Source organism: Symphalangus syndactylus, chromosome 10 (assembly GCF_028878055.3).
Source record: "Symphalangus syndactylus isolate Jambi chromosome 10, NHGRI_mSymSyn1-v2.1_pri, whole genome shotgun sequence".
NCBI classification, from domain to species: Eukaryota; Metazoa; Chordata; class Mammalia; order Primates; family Hylobatidae; genus Symphalangus; species Symphalangus syndactylus.
Window position 1 is genome coordinate 82,697,446 of NC_072432.2, and position 18,108 is coordinate 82,715,553.

The 18,108-nt window shown below is 48.4% G+C and overlaps 1 protein-coding gene across 8 annotated transcripts in view; it reads right to left on the minus strand.

Annotated features, from left to right (window-relative positions):
- The window catches only part of CRACD (capping protein inhibiting regulator of actin dynamics), a 299,860-nt gene that overhangs the window by 17,995 nt on the left and 263,757 nt on the right, over positions 1-18,108 (minus strand). For 5 of the 8 annotated variants that reach the window (XM_055294598.2, XM_055294594.2, XM_055294595.2 and 2 more), the window contains 4 exons: positions 10,295-10,459; positions 7,265-7,333; positions 4,606-4,785; positions 1,332-3,948 (listed from right to left, as the gene is read on the minus strand). In XM_055294598.2, the coding sequence (XP_055150573.2) occupies positions 1,332-3,948; positions 4,606-4,785; positions 7,265-7,333; positions 10,295-10,405 (2,977 nt within the window). In that variant the 5' untranslated portion in view covers positions 10,406-10,459. Of the gene's footprint in view, positions 1-1,331; positions 3,949-4,605; positions 4,786-7,264; positions 7,334-8,881; positions 9,342-10,294; positions 10,460-16,834; positions 16,857-18,108 lie in introns of those variants that run through there. The other 3 variants (XM_063610399.1, XM_055294600.2, XM_055294599.2) reach the window with 3 other exon arrangements.

The following is an 18,108-nucleotide window of genomic DNA, read 5'->3' on the forward strand; positions in this document are numbered from 1 at the left end:
AGGAAAAAACAATCCCTCCTAAGAAAACCTCAGGGGACAATTTCTCTGGGAAATGTGAGTAACCTTTGGCTTTGACCCATACTTTACCTACTATATCTGCATAATAGAAAAGAGAAAGTATTAGATGAAGGTTCTCTGGGGGCACAAAAGCTAACTGACAGCTTTGTTGGCCCAAACATTCAATCTGAAGAAACATCAGGGTCAGCCAGAGGTAAGGCTTGCTCCAAAATTTCTTTGTAGGAGGGCTCTGCAGTGGTGAGCTGGGCGAGGGTGGGGGGATGGAGGGACCCAAGCTGCATTTGCAGAGCATTTTACATAAAATGGAGACAGTCAATTATCCCATAGAGAGGATCCATCGGTCTGATGGAGACACCTAAAGTCCCCTAAACTGCCATCATGGTGCCACTACTGCCCAGAGATACAGTGAAGACACTGGTAGGAGACACTCCAGTTTTATCATCACTGCGAGGCCCCCTCAAAATGGTTAATGACATCTTCAGTCATTGGGATTATTATTTCAATTTCTATTGCCAATCGAAAAGGCATTCATCTAACCTTTTTATCGCTTCTGTAAATAAGTATCATTATCAAGAGTGAACTGCAGACACACTGCAGAATTGGTCAGCATTTCCCAAATTTGAAAGAATGAGAAGTTACGAGCCTTACTATGACTCACGAGTGACTGTCTTTCGGGAATCCCACACCGGCATCTAATTAATGAAGGTGTGCCCAACACCAGCTCCACTGACTACCTCTGGCATTGGGCACTTCTGGTTCTAGCAGTGACGTAGTCAATGAGCTGGACAGAGGCAGACGAGGAGCACAAAGACCACCTGGTGACCATCAAACAGACCATCCAGAGGCAAAACTCCTTATCTGGGGAATTCAGAATTGAACTTTCCTAGTATCTAACGTAGGCATCTGGTTCCAGGCTTTTCAACTTTTATAACTAGAATTTCTAGACATCTCTGGAATGTCATGGCAAAACTCATTTTGCAACCCTTGCTGACATTAAGGCGCCAAAATGTCCACAAGTGTAATCATTTCTCACGACTTACGTGGCTAATGTGGCTCAAATTACCCTTCCAATTACCCTTAAGCTCTCGACTTAAGGTCCTTAAATGCTCCTAAGGAAGATCCACCAGGGCACTCAGTCCTCTCACTGAGGCGCCCCACTGTTTTGTTCTGCAGTGTTCTTTCTAATAAAACTTTCCTTTCTCAAATCTGTATTGTTGGTAAATTATTCTCATGAACCTGCGTGTGGGCCTCTTCTTGATGCCCTGGCTCTGACACCTCGGCTGGCAGCAGTTTCCCACCCTGCAGCTACCTACCTTTCCTCCCGGCCTCGGGTGTTTGAGAAGGTTTCTCTTGCTGAGCGGCAGGCAGAGGTGGGGAAGCAGGTTTCCTCTCTGTCGCCTCTTCCTCCTCGTCCCTCTTCTGTCCCTTCCTTTCCTCGGGGCCTGGGGGCGAGGGTGGCCGGCGGTCACTGCTCTCTTGGCCCTCCTTGGCCGGCTCACTTGGCTCTGGGTCCGGCCTCCCCGCTCGGCGAGACAGCAGCTCTACCAAGTAGGGCCTGCTCAGTTTGGAAAGTGGGGATGCTGGTGGGGTCTGACTGGTGGGCTTGGGAGCCAGTGCTGGCTTCTGTGCCAGTGGCATTTTGTTTGCGGCCTTGTCGTGCTCCGGAACCGGGGTCTGGCTGCTGGCAGGTTCAGCGGAGTCCCTCCGGGTGGAAGGGGCTTGCTTCCGCTCTTGGGGGAGGGATGGACCATGCTTGAGGGCCACATCCTCCATCTCTTTCTCTCCACGACCGCTCCCCGCTGCAGGCGGCCCTGCATCCGCGCTGTCTCCGGTGCTGCTGTGCCTCTTCTTCTTCTTCTGTTCTGCCTGTTGGTCGCAGTTGAAGCGCAAATAGTTGGTCCTTCTCAATTTTATTCCAAACGGTGAAGTTTTTTCCTCCCCACCTGGCATCACAGGGTCTGGCTTTGCTATCCCGTTTGCAGTCTCGCTGTCCGACGAGGTCGTGAACTCTGCGTGGGCCACCACTTTCTGCGGAGGGTAAGGAAGGCTTGGGACAAGGAAAGACGGGAGGTCTTTGGCAAATTTGCATCCCTCGGTGGTGTCTGCGGGCTCCCGGTGCATCTCCGACTTCTCCGGACCCTTCCCGAGCTCGCGAACACCAGCAGGAGGAGGCTGGGGGGCTGTATCTTCGCTGGGTCCCAGCATGGGTCTTTTTCGTATGCTTTCAGCTTCCGTGTTCTGTTTGGAGGTCTCCGTGCCACCATCGGAAAATTTCTGCCAGGCAGGCATAATAGAGAACTTTGCATTGACTGGCGGAGTCTTCCGGAGGTTCCCGCGGGAATCACACCGGCCCCTGGGAGTGGACTCATCACCGGGCTTCGACTGGTCCCTCTCGCTGCTGTGCGGGTCACTCTCAGCGTTCTTCAGGATTCTGGACCGAATGGAAGCCCATTCTGCGAGTGCGGACGCGCTGCTGGGAGACTCCTGGGGGGGCTTAGCCTTCCCGCTGCCCGCCCGCGCGTCGCCGGGGCCTCGGGGAGGGTTCTCCCCAGCTGGGGCGTCCGCGTGCTTCTTCTCCTCCAAGCCCAGGAGGGACTTGCACGCGGTGTCCTTGATCTGGCTCAGGTTGACGGCCGGGCCACAGAGCTGCGCGCCCGTGACCAGAATGGCGGTGTGGGGAACGCTCAGGGACGACGGCAGGGCGTGCTGGACTGGGCTGGCTTTGGGGGCCTTTGGTTCCTGGGAGGCAGCGGTGAGCCCCGTGTCCTTTGCGGGCGTCACGGGGCTCAGGTTGACTTTGGGAAAGAGAATCTGCTTCCCCCCGGAGGACACCTGGAACGTGTAGGGCCGGGGCATGGTCTGCCTCTCGTCCACCTCCTGCCACCGCAGCTCCTCCACCTTGCGGCCTTGTTCAAGGACGGCGGCTTCTTTCCTCTCCACCGGAGGCTGCGCGGCTTCCACGGGCCCCTCTTGTTTCCGGAAAGGCTCCGTGTCCCCTTCTTCTCTCTTTTCCTGGGGCCCAGGACGATCGGCCCCCTGGAAATCCCCGCTCCTTCCCTGCTGCTCTCTTCGCCGCTCGGCCTCTGGGTTCTGCTCCTCGCCAATGCTTGGCTCCTCGGAGTGTTCTCTTTGTCCTTCCGGTTGCAGGTGTTCCTGGTCTTCCGGCCTCTCCTCAAAGTCGTTCAGAAGCTCGCTGAGCTGGCCCCTCCTGTCCTCCAGGTGCGCCTGGCCCTCCTCCTCCTCTTCCCCCAGATCCTCCTCCTCCGCGCCCCGCCGGCCCTCCCCAATCTCCTCCAAAGCCTGGGGCGGCCCCTGCACCTCCGCCTCCTCCTGCTGTTCCAGCTCTTCCCATCTTTCAGCCTCCTCCTCCTCCTGCCTTTTGAGCTCCTCCGCGCATCTTCCTTCCTCCTCCTCCTGCCGCCTCCGCTCCTCTAGCCTGGCGTCCTCCTCCAGCCTGGCGTCCTCCTCCAGCCGCCGCCTCTCCTCCGCCTGGGCCTGCAGACGCCTGCGCTCCTCCTCGGCCTCCAGGCGCTCGCGCTCCTCACGCTCCCTCCGCTCGGCGTCCTCCCAACCTGGCGCTTCCAGGCTCCGCCGCTGCTCTTCCCGCGGCGCCCTTTCCGCCTCTAGAGGCGGCTCCTGCCCCTCGCCCTCCTCCTCCAAGAGCTCCTGCCTTCTGTTCTCTTCCCAAAGCCTCCTCTCCAGCGCCTGCAGCCTCTGCTCCTCTAGGCGTCTCTTCTCGGCTGCTTCCGCCTTTTGCCGCTTGCACTTGGCCTCCAATTCTCGCCAGTAGTCTTCTTGGCGTCTTCTCTCTTCCTCGGAATCCGGCGGATTGGGTTCCTCTTCGTGCCATGTTGGCTTGTCCTCGCCTGGGTGTCCGTTCTGGTCCAGGGAGGGTCGACTCTTAAGGCCGCCTTGCTCATGTTGTGGACCCTAACATTGGAAAGGAAAACACAATTAGCCTTTTGCTTTCTCCACCCACAGTCGCTCCTTTTCCTATTCACAGTGCCAGCGGCCCTCTTAATTTCTCAAGAACACTTGGAAGCAGGTATTCTCAAGTTCAGGGATAGCTAAACTCAGGCATCGGTCACCCCACGCAAGACTCTGTCGTGGGAATGGAGAAAAGGACGTGTATTCTGTTTCCGCGTCCCCCTTCCCCCCCCATCTGCTTTGTCATTCCCTAATTTCTTAATATGAACAAATGAGGAAAACCAACATTCCAGCATTAGATAGATGAGCAAAAAGAGACTTGGACTTCATTAATGTCCCCTGAAGTTTGTGATTTGGAAGGCTATCCTAGTCAAACTGAGGGAGCATTGACTAAACCACTTTTACAACGCAAAGCAAACACAACGGGTCTGGAGCCCCTCAAAAGGCAACCTCTCCCTCTGAGGTCCACCAGCCGCATGCCAGAAAGGGCGAGGAAAGTAAACAGGCCTGTGTATTCCCCAACACCGCCATACACTCAAGTTCTGGATGGGGAGACACTCAGGTCTTTACATGGCTCCACCCCAATGCCAACCCACTTGTAGAATTAGTGCCCAGTAGGCAAGGGCACCTGCCTGGCCAGCCCGTGCAGGCTCTACACACCTGGGCAAGGCGCCTGTGCTTCGACACCCTCTGTTTTTTTGGCTTAACAGCCAGCTTGTGCTTGGCGGCACTGTTGTCCAGGCGAGCGATGGCCAGGGGGATGGCATCTAAGTTGACACTTTCGATGGTGCCAGCAGAAGAGAAGTGCCTTTTTGGCCGAGACGGTTTAACAGGAGCAACCTATAGGGGAGATTAAAATAGAAAGTCAGTTGGGATCAGAAGACAACCTGCAGGGAATCGCAGAACCGTAGCACTCGTTCCAGAGCGTGCCTCGCACAGCCTGGCCCAGGGAATGCAGGTGAGCAGAGGGAGCTCCTCAGAAAATGAAATGAACACCCATTTTGGAACCAAAGGACACTGACTATTTGTTCTGCCAGCATCCACTGGTATTAACTTGTAAAAGTCATATAACTTTTAGGAACTAATTTTCCTACTTTGACTAATACGAGGTTCAGAGTAGCTCCAAGATTAGCAAAACATAGCCAGGAGGCCAAATCCTGCCCACAGCCTGTTTTGGAAAATCAGAGGTTTACCGGGCCACAGCCACACCCATTGTCTTTGGTTGCTTTTTGTGCTATGAAGGAAGAGTGGCACAAAGGAGAGTACTTGTAGCTTCATGTCACAACGCCTAAAATAATGAGTAGTTTGCTGACCCCTGGACTAGATCCCCTCTGTGCTAAGAACTGTTAAACTCTCAGACACTGCATATATGCCTCAGCTCCTACACAGGACTTAGTCCCTTTGAGGCTGGGAGTGTGTCTTTTTTCATCTTTGTATGGGTCCCCTTTACACCCACGTAGCAAACCTCATTTGGTCAGTGCTCAATAAATATTTGTTGAAGGAATAAAAGAAAATAAAGTATAGCATCTATACCTGGAACACGAAATTCCTGATCGACAAAAATGTTTTGGTATGGCTGGGTGCGATGGCTCACACCTGTAATCCCAGCACTTTGGGAGGCTGAGGCGGGCAGATCACTTGAGGCCAGGAGTTCGAGACCAGTCTGGACAACATGGCAAAACCCCATCTCTACTAAACATTTTAAAAATAAAAATAAATTAGCCGGGTGTGGTGGTGCACACCTGTTATCCCAGCTGGGGAGGCTGATGCATGAGAATTGCTTGAACCGAGGATGCGGAGGCTGCAGTGAGCTGAGATCGCTAGGCTGCACTATAGCCTAGCCCACAAAGCAAGACTCTGTCACAGAAAAAAAAAAGTTTTGGTACAATCACTCCAAAGAAGTCTCAGGGTACTGACTGCACTGAGAAGATAAAAGGAAGAGGGACCTGATGAGAAAAATGAGCAGCAAAAATCTGCCACCGGGACAAGTGCGGTCCTTCAAAGTATGAATTGTGGAATGGCCTGCAGCTCTAGTATACGGATGCAATCACTAAAAAAACACAACCTCAGATGAAGCGTAGATTTGGAAAGATCAGAGAGATCATGATACAGCCCGAACCCAGAGGCCACACTGAATCAGAAGGTAGGACGCCACGCCTGTATCTCCAGAGAATTCACAGGCTGGCGGCAAGCAAAGGGCTCCTGCTAGAGTGCAGCAGGGGGGTGCGGCGCTAGGCCAGCAGCTCCGATGTGGCCAGGGTTTATTTGTTTGTTCCTGCTGTAGGCATGGAGTGGTGAGGTTTAGCAGAAGGGCTTGCTTTTTGCGATTATCTTCTGTATTTATGCGCAAAAGATGAAAGACCAAGCAGCTAGCTCTAACAGCAAAATAGATGCTCAGTATATATTAATTTATGACAAGAAGCACAGAAAAATCAAGCTTTGGCCTTCTAGCTTTCATTTATTTATGGTTATCTTTATAATGGGCATCAGATTCTGAGCTATTGCTGAATTAAACATTTGTTTCCATCCCCTAATAGATGCATGGGAAAAAGGAGTCGGAGCCAAATGTGACAGATTGAAGACATAGATAAGCACTTGATGCTGAGATTTAAGTGCTGTGCTTTGTTTCTAGTTATCCCAGCTGGCTTCCTCATTGTCTGGGCAGCAGCACTGTCTTGAGCCATCCGCTTCTTCAGGAGCAGATCCTGCTTCCTATACTGTCTGCCAGGCCTTGGGAGGATGCCTGGCCCCTTGTGCAGATGAAAGGTCCTCAATGGGGCAGATCGGCTCCTACAGAAGAGGTGCCCGGGGAGAAGAGTCCACAGGGTTCTTACACTCCTGCAGGTAAACTCCCAGGTTTAAAAAAAAGGACACAGAAAAGTTTAAAAAACAACATAAAAGTAGAGAAATGCTAAAGTGCTTTTTTGTTTTGTTTTTGTTTTGCTTCTCTAAATATAAGAGCACTCGTTTCCTTACAGACTGGAGTTCAGGTATTCTGGAATGCCTCTTTCAATCAATTAACAGGGTCTTGAAGTACATGACCCTTTGAGGAAAGCTACCAACTTCTAGGACCCCAAACACAGGCATGCTGGGAGTATGGCTAGTTTTCAGAGCAGAGTTCAGTTCCAGCAGTTGCCTTGCCATGGAAACAGATGCTCCAACATCTGTCACTAGTGGCATTCTGAAGGAATTTAAATATATGAAGGCAACGTTTATGAATGGAAAATGAGGCAGCAGGTCGCAAAAAAAAAAAAAGGAGGGGGGGAGATGAAAGTTAAGTAAGGAAAGAAGCTAAATAAATAAGTTCAAATCATGTTACCTTCTCTTCCATCTCACTTCCAGCTCCAGGGAGATTCAGAGGACTTAGAGAACTTGGCGTATCACTGGGCTGGAACAGTAAAAGAGCACTCAAGTCAAAGGCCTGAGCAGGAAGTTCTGGGCAAATAACCAGACACTGTCTGTGCCTGGGTAGGGCCACCCCCTCCTCTACATAGGGGTGCAGCTGGCCTCAGAGAGCCAGCAGGTGTCCCAGTGGGGACTATGCTAATATCCAAACTCCACCAGCACTACCTGAGACACAGAGGGTGCACCAGCCTCTCCCCGAGTTCAGTGTGTTTCCCACCTGGGTAGTCCCCAGACTCGGTCCTTTGTGTTTTTCTCCACTGCCTGACAGAATGTGAGTAGCTCAACAGCCACTTTCCCTGGGGTGCATGGCTGTGTCTCATACATGGCCTCCAACCTCAATGCTTTTGGCCTTGCTGGCTGCCTCTGCCCCTTCTCCAGCCACACCTCCCCCATCTAAGCAATGAGTGAGAAGAAAGAAGGCCTACCAACTCCACATGCAAAGAGCTGGGCTGAGAAGGTGAAAGACCAGGGAGGGGCCAAGAAAACAGCAGAAAGGGAGAAGAAAAAGGCTAAAGATTCATACCCCCATGTCCTAGGCATGCCCAGGAGACCCCCAGAGGTCATTTGTACCTTTCATATGGCCCACTATGCCTCCTATAGTGGTATCTTCTTTTTCTTTTTTTTTTGAGACAGGGTCTCACTTTGTCTCCCAGGCTGGAGTACAGCTCTACAATCATAGCTCACTGTAGCCTAGAACTCCCGGGCTCAAGCCTCAGCCACTCAGGTAGCCGGGACTAGAGGCATGTGCCACATCTGGCTAATTTTTTACTTTTTATATATATTTTTTGAGACAAAGTCTCACTCTGTCGCCCAGTCTGGAGCACAGTGGCGTGATCTCAGCTCACTGCAACCTCTGCCTCCTGGCTTCAAACTATTCTCCAGCCTCAACCTCCTGAGTAGCTGGGATTACAGGAATGTGCCACCGCATCCGGCTAATTTTTGTATTTTTAGTAGAGATGGGGTTTCACCATATTGGCCAGGCTGATCTCGAACTCCTGACCTCAGGTGATCCACCCACCTCGGCCTCCCAAAGTGCTGGGATTACAGGCGTGAGCCACCGCGCCCAGCCTATTTTATAATTGCTGTAGAAATGAGGTCTCTACAAAATGTTGCCCAGGTTGTTCTCAAACTCCTGGCATCAAGTGATCCTCCCACCTCAGCCTCACAAAGTGCTGGCATTATAGGTATGAGCCATACTGCCTGGCCCCTGCGATACCATCTATCCTGTATTGCCATTTCTTAGGAAAGAGTCTTTTCTTCCCTTCCAGAGCAACCATGTCAGCTTGCCCTACCTCCATCTGTTCTCCACACCACACTTAGAGGAATCTTCAGAAAATACAAATCAGATTATGTCACTGCTCTGCTTAAAATTACTCAGAGGCTTCCTATTATCTTCCAAATAGAATTTACCCTTTTCCCATGGTCTATACAATCCAGCTTGGTACCTCTCTCTACCCTCCCCTTGCCCCCTCCAGGGTCCTGCTACACTCCTCATCCAAATAAGAGACCTCTCCACCACCAAGTTACTCACTTTTCCATTACCCTGTTTTATTTTCTGTGCAGCCAGCATTTTTCTTGATCTGAAATGATTCAATTTATATATTGGTTGACTTGTTTGTTGTTTGTTACACCCTCTCATTAGGGTGTAAACTACAGAGGTGGGGGACCCCTTGTAGAATCTTGCTCACCTCTGTAATACTCATATCTGAGACAGAGCCTGCTGAACAAACAATCCCCCAGGCCACAGTGCCCAGCACTTATGAGCTCATCAATAACTGTGAGGACATTTGCTTCAGATCTCAGGATACCCCCTGCACCAAGGTGATGGCTGTTGCTTCTGCCTAGCACTGGAGAGGTTGGGAAGAGCAATTTTAGACCTGCCGGGAGAGATGGGCCCATCCCTGCTTGACCTACCACACAAAGGGTGTCCATGCGTGGGTGCCAGGTGTCACAATGGGCAACAGGGGAGGAATGTCCTTTTTCACATCCCTTCCTCACTTGCCTCTGCGAACCACTCATCTTTCTCACTACTCTTACGACGCATCAGTTGATAACGCATGATTTCTTCTGAGGCATGCCCATTTTAATAACACCCAGCAAAATTCCAGGGGTCTTGATAGGCAGAGCCTAGAGAATGGTTTTGTTGTTGTTGTTGTTGTTGTTGTTTTGTTTTGTTTTGTTTTTAAAAAGTGAAACCCCAGTGCCTCACCTAGAGAATTTCTGACTCGCTACTGTTTGGACTTTGCTCCTTTTTCCCTAAGAGGTCTAAGGACATCTTTTCTGCTGCTTTGGAAGAACTCTCATTTCAGGATATGCTCAAAGTGTCAAGAGATCAAATTTAGACAGGATGTGTCTTTCTTTCCAGACTAGGTACTCTTCAAGTTGGCCTGTTTGATGTTTTCTGCCTCATGGAGCCCCTACGCATTTCTTTTTTCATTTCCCTTTAAATTAGTCCAGTTGGACAAATAATTAGGCAGTACTGCAAAGCAGGCAGTGGCTCAGTCCTAGGGAGACAAAGATGTGTCAGACCCAGTTTGTTCTCAAAGAATCCCATGTTTAGAGATGGAGAGAAAACAGTTACATGGACATAGATAGGGAGAACAGACATGTAAAAAATGGTGAAGACACACAGCAAAGGCACAAGAAGACAGTACAGCTTGGGCTGAGGCCAGGTACGGCTTCCCAGAAGAGGTAGGCATAAGCCTTGAAGGGTAAGTGAAAGACACTGGGAAGACCGCCTGCAAAGGGCATGTCTCATCTTCCTCCCCGTCCTCTTCGCTGGCTACAGGTCAGGACACCTACCAGGAAGTGCCCTCGAGCCCTGAGCTACTCATCAGAAAAGCTCCTCCCTGTAATTCCCCCGCTGCAGACCCCAGGGTTACAGGAGGCCCAGTGTCCTGCCCTGGTTTATGAGCAATCAAGTCATTCCGTGGAGGAGACTTACCTTGTTCTCTGCGTCTGAGAGGATGATGTCCTGCTGAGTCACAATTTCCATGGGACTGGTCAGGAACAGATCCTCTTCTAAGCTAGCCTCTCCACTGTTCGCCTTCTTCATGGGAATGGCATTGGGTGGCCGCTGCCCAAACTTGATATTCTTGCCCAACTGTTGCTGGAGAGAAACAGAAGAAAGACATTCTGAAGCAGTGAAGCAGTTCACAACCACCACAACCAGGTTCTCCTGCATATCTAGTGAGCACTGAGGCACACCTTGTGCACGACTGATTTCTAGACTCAACACCATGCCAGGAAACCATGATGCCATCCTGTAACAAGTTAATTTGTTTTCCACTTTCTTTTCTTTTCTTTTTTTCTTTCCCACCTTCAAGCCATGAGCTTTTTCATCCAGCCACCTCTTTCATGGAGATCCCAACATTTCCCAGTGGGCATGGTGGTCACATTTTCTGAACCAAAAGTTGGGATATATGTTATGACAAAAATTTTTGATTAACCTATAAATTCATTTATAAAAAAGTCTTTTAAAAGTGCAAAAAAAAATTATAGAAAACAGTTACATGAAATGTAGGAACCACTGAGGGAAATCAAGACCCTAAAGGTTGGTGCAACTCTCCAGCCCCTTTGGGACATATTCACTTTGAAGATTTATACTTCTGCAGCCTTCCTCACCAGCCCTTAGCTTAAGACCCCAAACCAGAACATTGCACTCTGCCACACTGGGTCACCGCCAAGGCAAAGAAGGCCCCAGAGCCAGCAAGTCTTTCCATGATCAATACTAAAACCCTATAAAGGATAGGAACAATCTGGACGTCCTCTGCCTTGCTGTGGCCACCTAACCATGACAAAGGAGACAGAGGAACCAAGTGGGGAAAAGCCAGGGAGGGACTGATTACTGGTGAGTGGTGGCTAAAAGGATAGGGAGAAGGGAGGGGAAAATGGGGTAGAAATTAGGAAGATTAAATAGTATTTGCAAGTAGAGGAAGGCCAGATTAGAAAAGCAAAAATGTCTCCAGAAGTTGCCCAAAGTCCCCTGGGGGGTAAAATTGCCCCCAGCTGAGAACCACTGCTCTAGACCTAGGTCCTTGGGTTTCATGGTCATTATATTCCTCAAAGAATATATTTTCTGAAATGCTCATCTTTCTCTGTTTGTTTATTTGTTTGTTTGAGACAGGGTCTCGCTCTGTTGCCCAGGCTGGAGTGCAGTGGCCCAATTTCGGCTCATTGCAACCTTGAATTCCCAGGTTCAGATGATTCTCCCATGCTCAGGTGATCCTCCCACCTCAGCCTTCCAAGTAGCTGGGACTACAGGCATGCACCACCACAGCCAGCTAACTTTTGTATTTTTTGTAGAGATGGGGTTTCAACAAGTTGCCCAGGCTGGTCTCAAACTCCTGGTCTCAAGCAATCCGCCCACCTCGGCCTCCCAAAGTGCTGGGATTACAGGCATGAGCCCCCGCACCTGGCCTAATATTTATCTCTAATCTGGCTAATATTTAATCCCACAGAGCTGCAAAAAGTCATAGCAATCACCTACTCCAAACCCCTCACTTTGCAAAAAATGTCTGAGGCCCAGTGGAGAGAGGTGACTGGCCCAAGCTTATGGAAAGAATGAGTGGCTCAAAAGGAATCTGAACTCAGGTCTTTTAAAAATAACATTCAGTGTTGTTTTCATTGTACTCCGCTGGTGCTCATAAATTTGACTTTGTACTTCTTTCTTCCAGGGGCAGAAATAAAGAGGCAGAGTATTTCTAATACTTCAATGATGTTCCCTGGCAGAAGAATCCCTTCAGGGAAATGTCTTCTCTCCCTTTGAACTCAGTGTTACCAAATCCACCCACCTTTGCTCAGCTCCCCCTCAGCCCTGCACAGTGGGCAATGAGACTGCAGAGATATAACAGAGATAAGCCCAAGGGTCCCCTCCACATGCCCCCTGGGGAACTCAGCATGCCAAATCAGGAGCACAGCCAGGCAAGGGCTTGTACGCCTGGCTCTCCCAGCCTCACAGGAAAGGTGCACACATGAAAAGCCAGTTCAGCAAGGGAAGTACAGCGTCAGCAGCCTGGAAGGGTTGTGGGGAGAAGGCTGAAAAGGTGTCTTCTAAAAACAAGTCCAACAGGAAGTAGCAGGTAGTATCTACTCTAAGCAAATCAATAAGCAGGCACGGTTAGAACAGCCGATGGATGGAGTTAGACAAGAGGACATGGAGTAACAAGGTAACAGGCCCATCTCACCCTGCAGCCTTGGGAGGGGGTGGGGACCTGTGCAGAAGAGGTGGGAATGGTTCCTGTGTCCGCCCAGCCCAGCCTTCTCTAGGAGTGTTGGCCAAGAACTGGAAACTGTTCTAAATCCCCTTAGATTGAGACATCTCCTGTTGGGAGGGTCTGCTTTTTACCAATGCTGAGATGAAGACATTTCTTGTGCTTACAGTGGAAAGGATAATTCCTTTTTTTTTTTTTTTTTCTGAGACAGGGTCTCATTCTGTCGCACAGGCTAGAGTGCAGTGGCATGATCATAGCTCACTGCAGCCTCGATCTCCTGGGCTCAAGTGATCCTCCTGCCTTAGCCTCCCAAGTGGCTAGGACCACATGCATCGACCAACACACCTGGCTAATTTTCAGATTTTTTTGTAGAGACGGGGTCTCACCATGATGCCCAGGCTCGTCTCAAACTCCTGGGCTCAACTGATCCTCCTGCATTAGGCTCCCAAGGTGCTGGGATTACAGGTATGAGCCACTGCACCCAGCTGGAAAGGATAATTCTTTAATGAACTTCCAAGGAGGACCTGGCCTAACACTCTAATACCATTTACTTAGGATTTTTGCCATCATCACACACACACACAAAATGAATATACTTAAACTTTACTTCATTTTAAATTTTTTAAATTGAATTTTATTGTTTTAGACTTGGGGTCTCCTTCTGTTGCCCAGGCTAAAGTGCAGTAGTGCCATCATAGCTCACTGCAGCCTCAAACTCCTGGGCTCAAGGAATTCTGCCACATCAGCCTCCTAAATAGGTGGGACTACAGGTGCACACCACCATGCCCGACTAATTTTTTAAATTTTTGTAGAGTTGGGTGGGGTCTTGCCATGTTGCTCAGGCTGGTCTGGAACTCCTAGACTCAAGCAGTCCTCCTGCCTCAGCCTCCCAAAGTGCTGGCATTACAGGCATGAGCCATCACACCTGGCCTATTTTATTTCATTAGGGCCCTTTTTATAATACTCCTGTTGGTCCATCCTGACGCTTAAGAGACAAAAAAAGAATAAGGCAAAATGTAATCACAGTCTGAATTGAAATAATGTCCAAAGATGGAATGACTATTATGTCTACAAATAGAAAAGAGAACATGGAAAGAAAAAAAAAAGGAATAAGAACAGGAAAAAGAAGGTGCCTGGTACAAAGCAGAGAAATGAAAAGAGTAATGTTAGGAAGTGAAGTTGAGAATTAAAGAGGCAAATCGAGAGGAAGAGACAGGGAACAGAGAAAATGCATAGGGAAGAAGAGGGAGCAGGGCCCAGGAAGAGCGGACCAGCTGCAGTTACAACAGCTGGGGGATGTTGGCAGGGGAGGGCAGAGGGGGAAGAGGCAGAGGGAGGGAGGGAAGCAGAATGTATCTATCACGTATGTCACAGATATGTTCATCCTGGCAAAATCAGCATCACGCGGATGAAAATGTGCATCTTAGTAAAAAAGCTGACTTGAAATCCCCTCAGAGAAAACAAACTCAGGCTGGTGGCTGGGGAACTTGGGAAGAGAAACTGAGAATGGTGGCCATGACGAACAGGAGGGCTATAGTTTCTATGTCCAGACGAAGCACTGTCCTCGAAGACATGCCCTACAGCCACCTGGGATGAGACAGTGGACCCAGGCCAGGGCAGGACTCAGGGTCCGAGGCATGGTGCTCAATCCTCAGGTACCCAAGGCCAAGGCCAAGGCCTTGCCCCTACAGGCTCTCCCTGTGGTACCTCCTCCGAATGCTTCCTTCGGCCAACTCAGAGGAGACTGGCTGTTAGGACACTTTGTGTGATTTATTATATCAACAATTAAGTTTACTGCTCACACCTGTTTGACAATCTCAGGTGTCATGTGAGTTGACTATGTGGATAAATGTCACTACTCAGGCACTGTCATGAGAGGAACTATGAGATCAACAATCACTGAAAACCAGACTGTTAAGATAAGCCAGCCTTTACGTTTTCAGAGAGATAAACTACCACTCCTCCCATCTTTAAAAATATATATATCCCTAGGTTCCTTCTTCTTTTTTTTTTTCTGCAATAGAGTCTCGCTCTGTCACCCAGTCTGGAGTGCCAATGGCACGATCTCGGCTCACTGCAACCTCCACCTCTGGGGTTCAAGCGATTCTCCTGCCTCAGCCTCCCGAGTAGCTGGGATTACAGGCACATGCCACCACGTCCGGCTAATTTTTGTATTTTTAGTAGAGATGGGGTTTCACCACGCTGGCCAGGCTGGTCTTGAACTCCTGGCCTCAAGTGATCCACCCACCTCGACCTCCCGGAGTGCTGGAATTATAGGCATGAGCCACCACACCCAGCCCCCAGACTCCTTCTTTATACACACGGAAGTATAAGCAGAAGGGAGAGTGGAAACTTGTGCCTCAACTGATGCTCCATGCTGCTGGTGGCCATGAATGGAGTTACTGTTGAGACTGGAATGTGAGCTACAAGGAACTATATTTTATTCATTCAAATTGGACCATTTTGTTGTGATGTGGAATGCTGGAGAATGACGTTACAGGAATGCACATCCATATTTATAAGGCTTATTCCTACAATGTGGAAATGCCGAGCACACCATATTCCGCAGCTCTCTGCCAGTGTCTAGATTTTCCTATCCTTCAGACTATGTCTAAAGAGAAGTAGGAAAAAAAAAATAAAGTTGCTGTCTTTTTGAGCAAACTACAGGTATCTCCATAGTTAAAATGAGTAATTTAAAAAAGGGGGGGGGAAGGGGGAGGGATAGCATTAGGAGATATACCTAATGCTAAATGACGAGTTAATGGGTGCAGCACACCAACATGGCACATGTATACATATGTAACAAACCTGCACATTGTGCACGTGTACCCTAAAACTTAAAGTATAATAATAATATAATTAAAAAAAAAAGAAAAAGCATACGGAATTAAAGACATCCTGCTCTAGGAAGAAGTGTCTAAGAGCGGGTGTTTATTCTTTGTGTCCTTGACAGCTGCAGTAAGGTGTCAAAATCCCCGAATGTATGACTTTGGTATTTGTAAATGAAGTCCAGCTCAGTGGGAGATACAAGCTACTCAGGATGGAGGTGTTCCCTCCTACACCAGATAATCCATGGTACAAACAGACTAAGCATTGCCTGACAAAAGTGTGGTATAATCCTAACAATTACCTGCAGCCTTAGACTGTGGTACCCCTGAGTTTTATCACCAGTTGGTATACACCTCACAGCCTGGTCTGATCTTACACAAACAGGCACCCTCCCTGATCTGTGTTGGTGGGCAGCTGTAGGGAATGTCAAGGTCATTGTAGCTGAAATGCAACGAAGTGTGAAGCTTCTGAAGCCGCTCCGTGCTACAGCAGGTCAATGGTGATTTTACAGAGATCGCAGATCTTAAGAGCAGGAGGGGCCTTCAGATCACCCCTTGTGTTCATGCCCCTTAGTTTTCAGGAGGAGAAAGTGCCAGAGAGGTTGAACGACTTCACCCAAAGCCATACAGCCAGGTGGGGCTGGCTTTGTATTTCGCTGCATTCTGTCACTCATTCAAATGGTATTCATGCTACTGGCCACAGAGCAACTCTGTTATGTACATAGTCCTCACAAAGGACACCACTGTTGGTTTTGTCCCTATGACTGCCCCATATATTAAAATTTGTTTTCACTCTGCACGTGTACTATTTTTATCTTTAGAAAAAAATGGTGATTTTTCTCTTAAATAGTGATTTTTTCTTTTAAGTCTGCCACAGAAATTGTGGCAGATGGTAGATTCACGGTACTCAGGAAAGGAGAGGCTGGTTTTTGCTGTATTGAGTTCTTCTGAACTTCGTGGAGAGTCACCAACCTGCAACCTAAGACAGTTCTCGCTGAGCTGACCATGTGCAGACACTAGAGGGCAACATTTCCAAATGCAGGCATTACAGACCGACACCCTTCCGTGGGTCTCTAGGGACTCTAAGGGCTAGGAAGTTTCTTAAGCCACAGAGAAAAAAGGCATTCCAGTAGACATCTCATCTCAGAAGAATGTCTTAATAATGGTGGCTAATCAGCTTGCCAGGACATATACTGTCAAATAGGTGTTTTCCATTACTTCTCTCTTTTTAAAAATAAACATACACACATACACAAAGGCAATTCCAGACATAAAAACATACATGCCTCAGACACAACTAAATTCCCTCATTCCATGCTGGCATCTACAAGGGGGCGGTCTCTTAGGCTGCTTACTAAGCATCAATACCAGCATCATGTTGTCATGGAAAAATGCAAAGCATTCATGCAAGTTAATAAAGTTACCATCATTTCTACGACTTACCAGGAACATACTGCTTAGTCGACTGAAAAATAAAGCACAGTCTTTTTGGGGATGATACAGTTATATCTCAAGTCACGCCAAAAAAATCACATTTTCTATGATAATGGTCCCCATTTCCCTCCTCAAAGAACGAACAAAGCCTTTTATGTTTTCAAAAATATAACTACAGAGCTGAAAGGAAGCTTGTGAATCCATGCAGCAGAAGCAAAACTAGGCAGACTTCGTATGAACAGATATTGTCAAAATGAGCGCACACAAATTAAACAGTTATTCTGCTTTACTCACATTTTTCTTCCTGTGTTTATGCAATTGTCACTTTGGGGAAGTTAGTCATTTTACATTTTATTAATTATGACATCAGATTATTTAAAATCATGCCTTACTTTTAACAGAAATATTTTTATTGAGTTTCTATCCAATACTGCAGAATTATACAGTATACTTTTTTACAACACTAAATGCACTTCTCGGCGTGGCAGTGGCATGTGGTGTGATGTGACAGAGCAGATATCATTGAAGACAAGAGATTTTTATCTGATTTTTTAAAAACTCCTAAAAAGCTCTCATAAAATACAGCTGTTTTGGGAACTGAAACCTGTAAGTCATTCCTCTTAGAAAGGGGATACAATGAACCAGAGATTCACAACTTCTTAGGAATAATATTGCAAGAATCAAAAGACTTGAAAAAGGAAAGGTAAGGAGGAGGGGGGTCACGGTTTTCTTTGGCCATCACCATTCTTCCCTCTTCTTCAACCTATAAGAAGTCACAGCTTGCTTTTTCTATACAAAGTGTTAGAGCACAGCCAGCTAGAACCAAGAATGGAAGCCGGTTAGGAAATGCTAAGATTTGAAGGACATGTCTGGGGTTGGCCCTGAGGGCAGGACTATGGCTTTGGGCAGCGGTGGCAGCAGGCATCAAGATCTAGGCGAGTTGGGTGTTGTTCCAAGGTCTCTTAGCTACTTCCCCGTCTGCCACATGCTACATTTAGCTGGGTGTTATTTGGCATATGTGACCAGACAGAATTTCCACAAAATACACAGCCTACACTCCATAGAAACAAGAACACCTCAGAAATAATTTTGTTTTTGTTTTTGTTTTTTTTGAGAGGAAGTCTCTCTCTGAAACCAGGCTGGAGTGCAGTGGTGCAATCTCGGCTCACTGCAACCTCCACCTCCCGGGTTCAAACGATTCTCCTGCCTCAGCCTCCGGAGCAGCTGGGACTACAGGCGCCTGCCACCACACCTGGCTAATTTTTTGTATTTTTAGTAGAGAC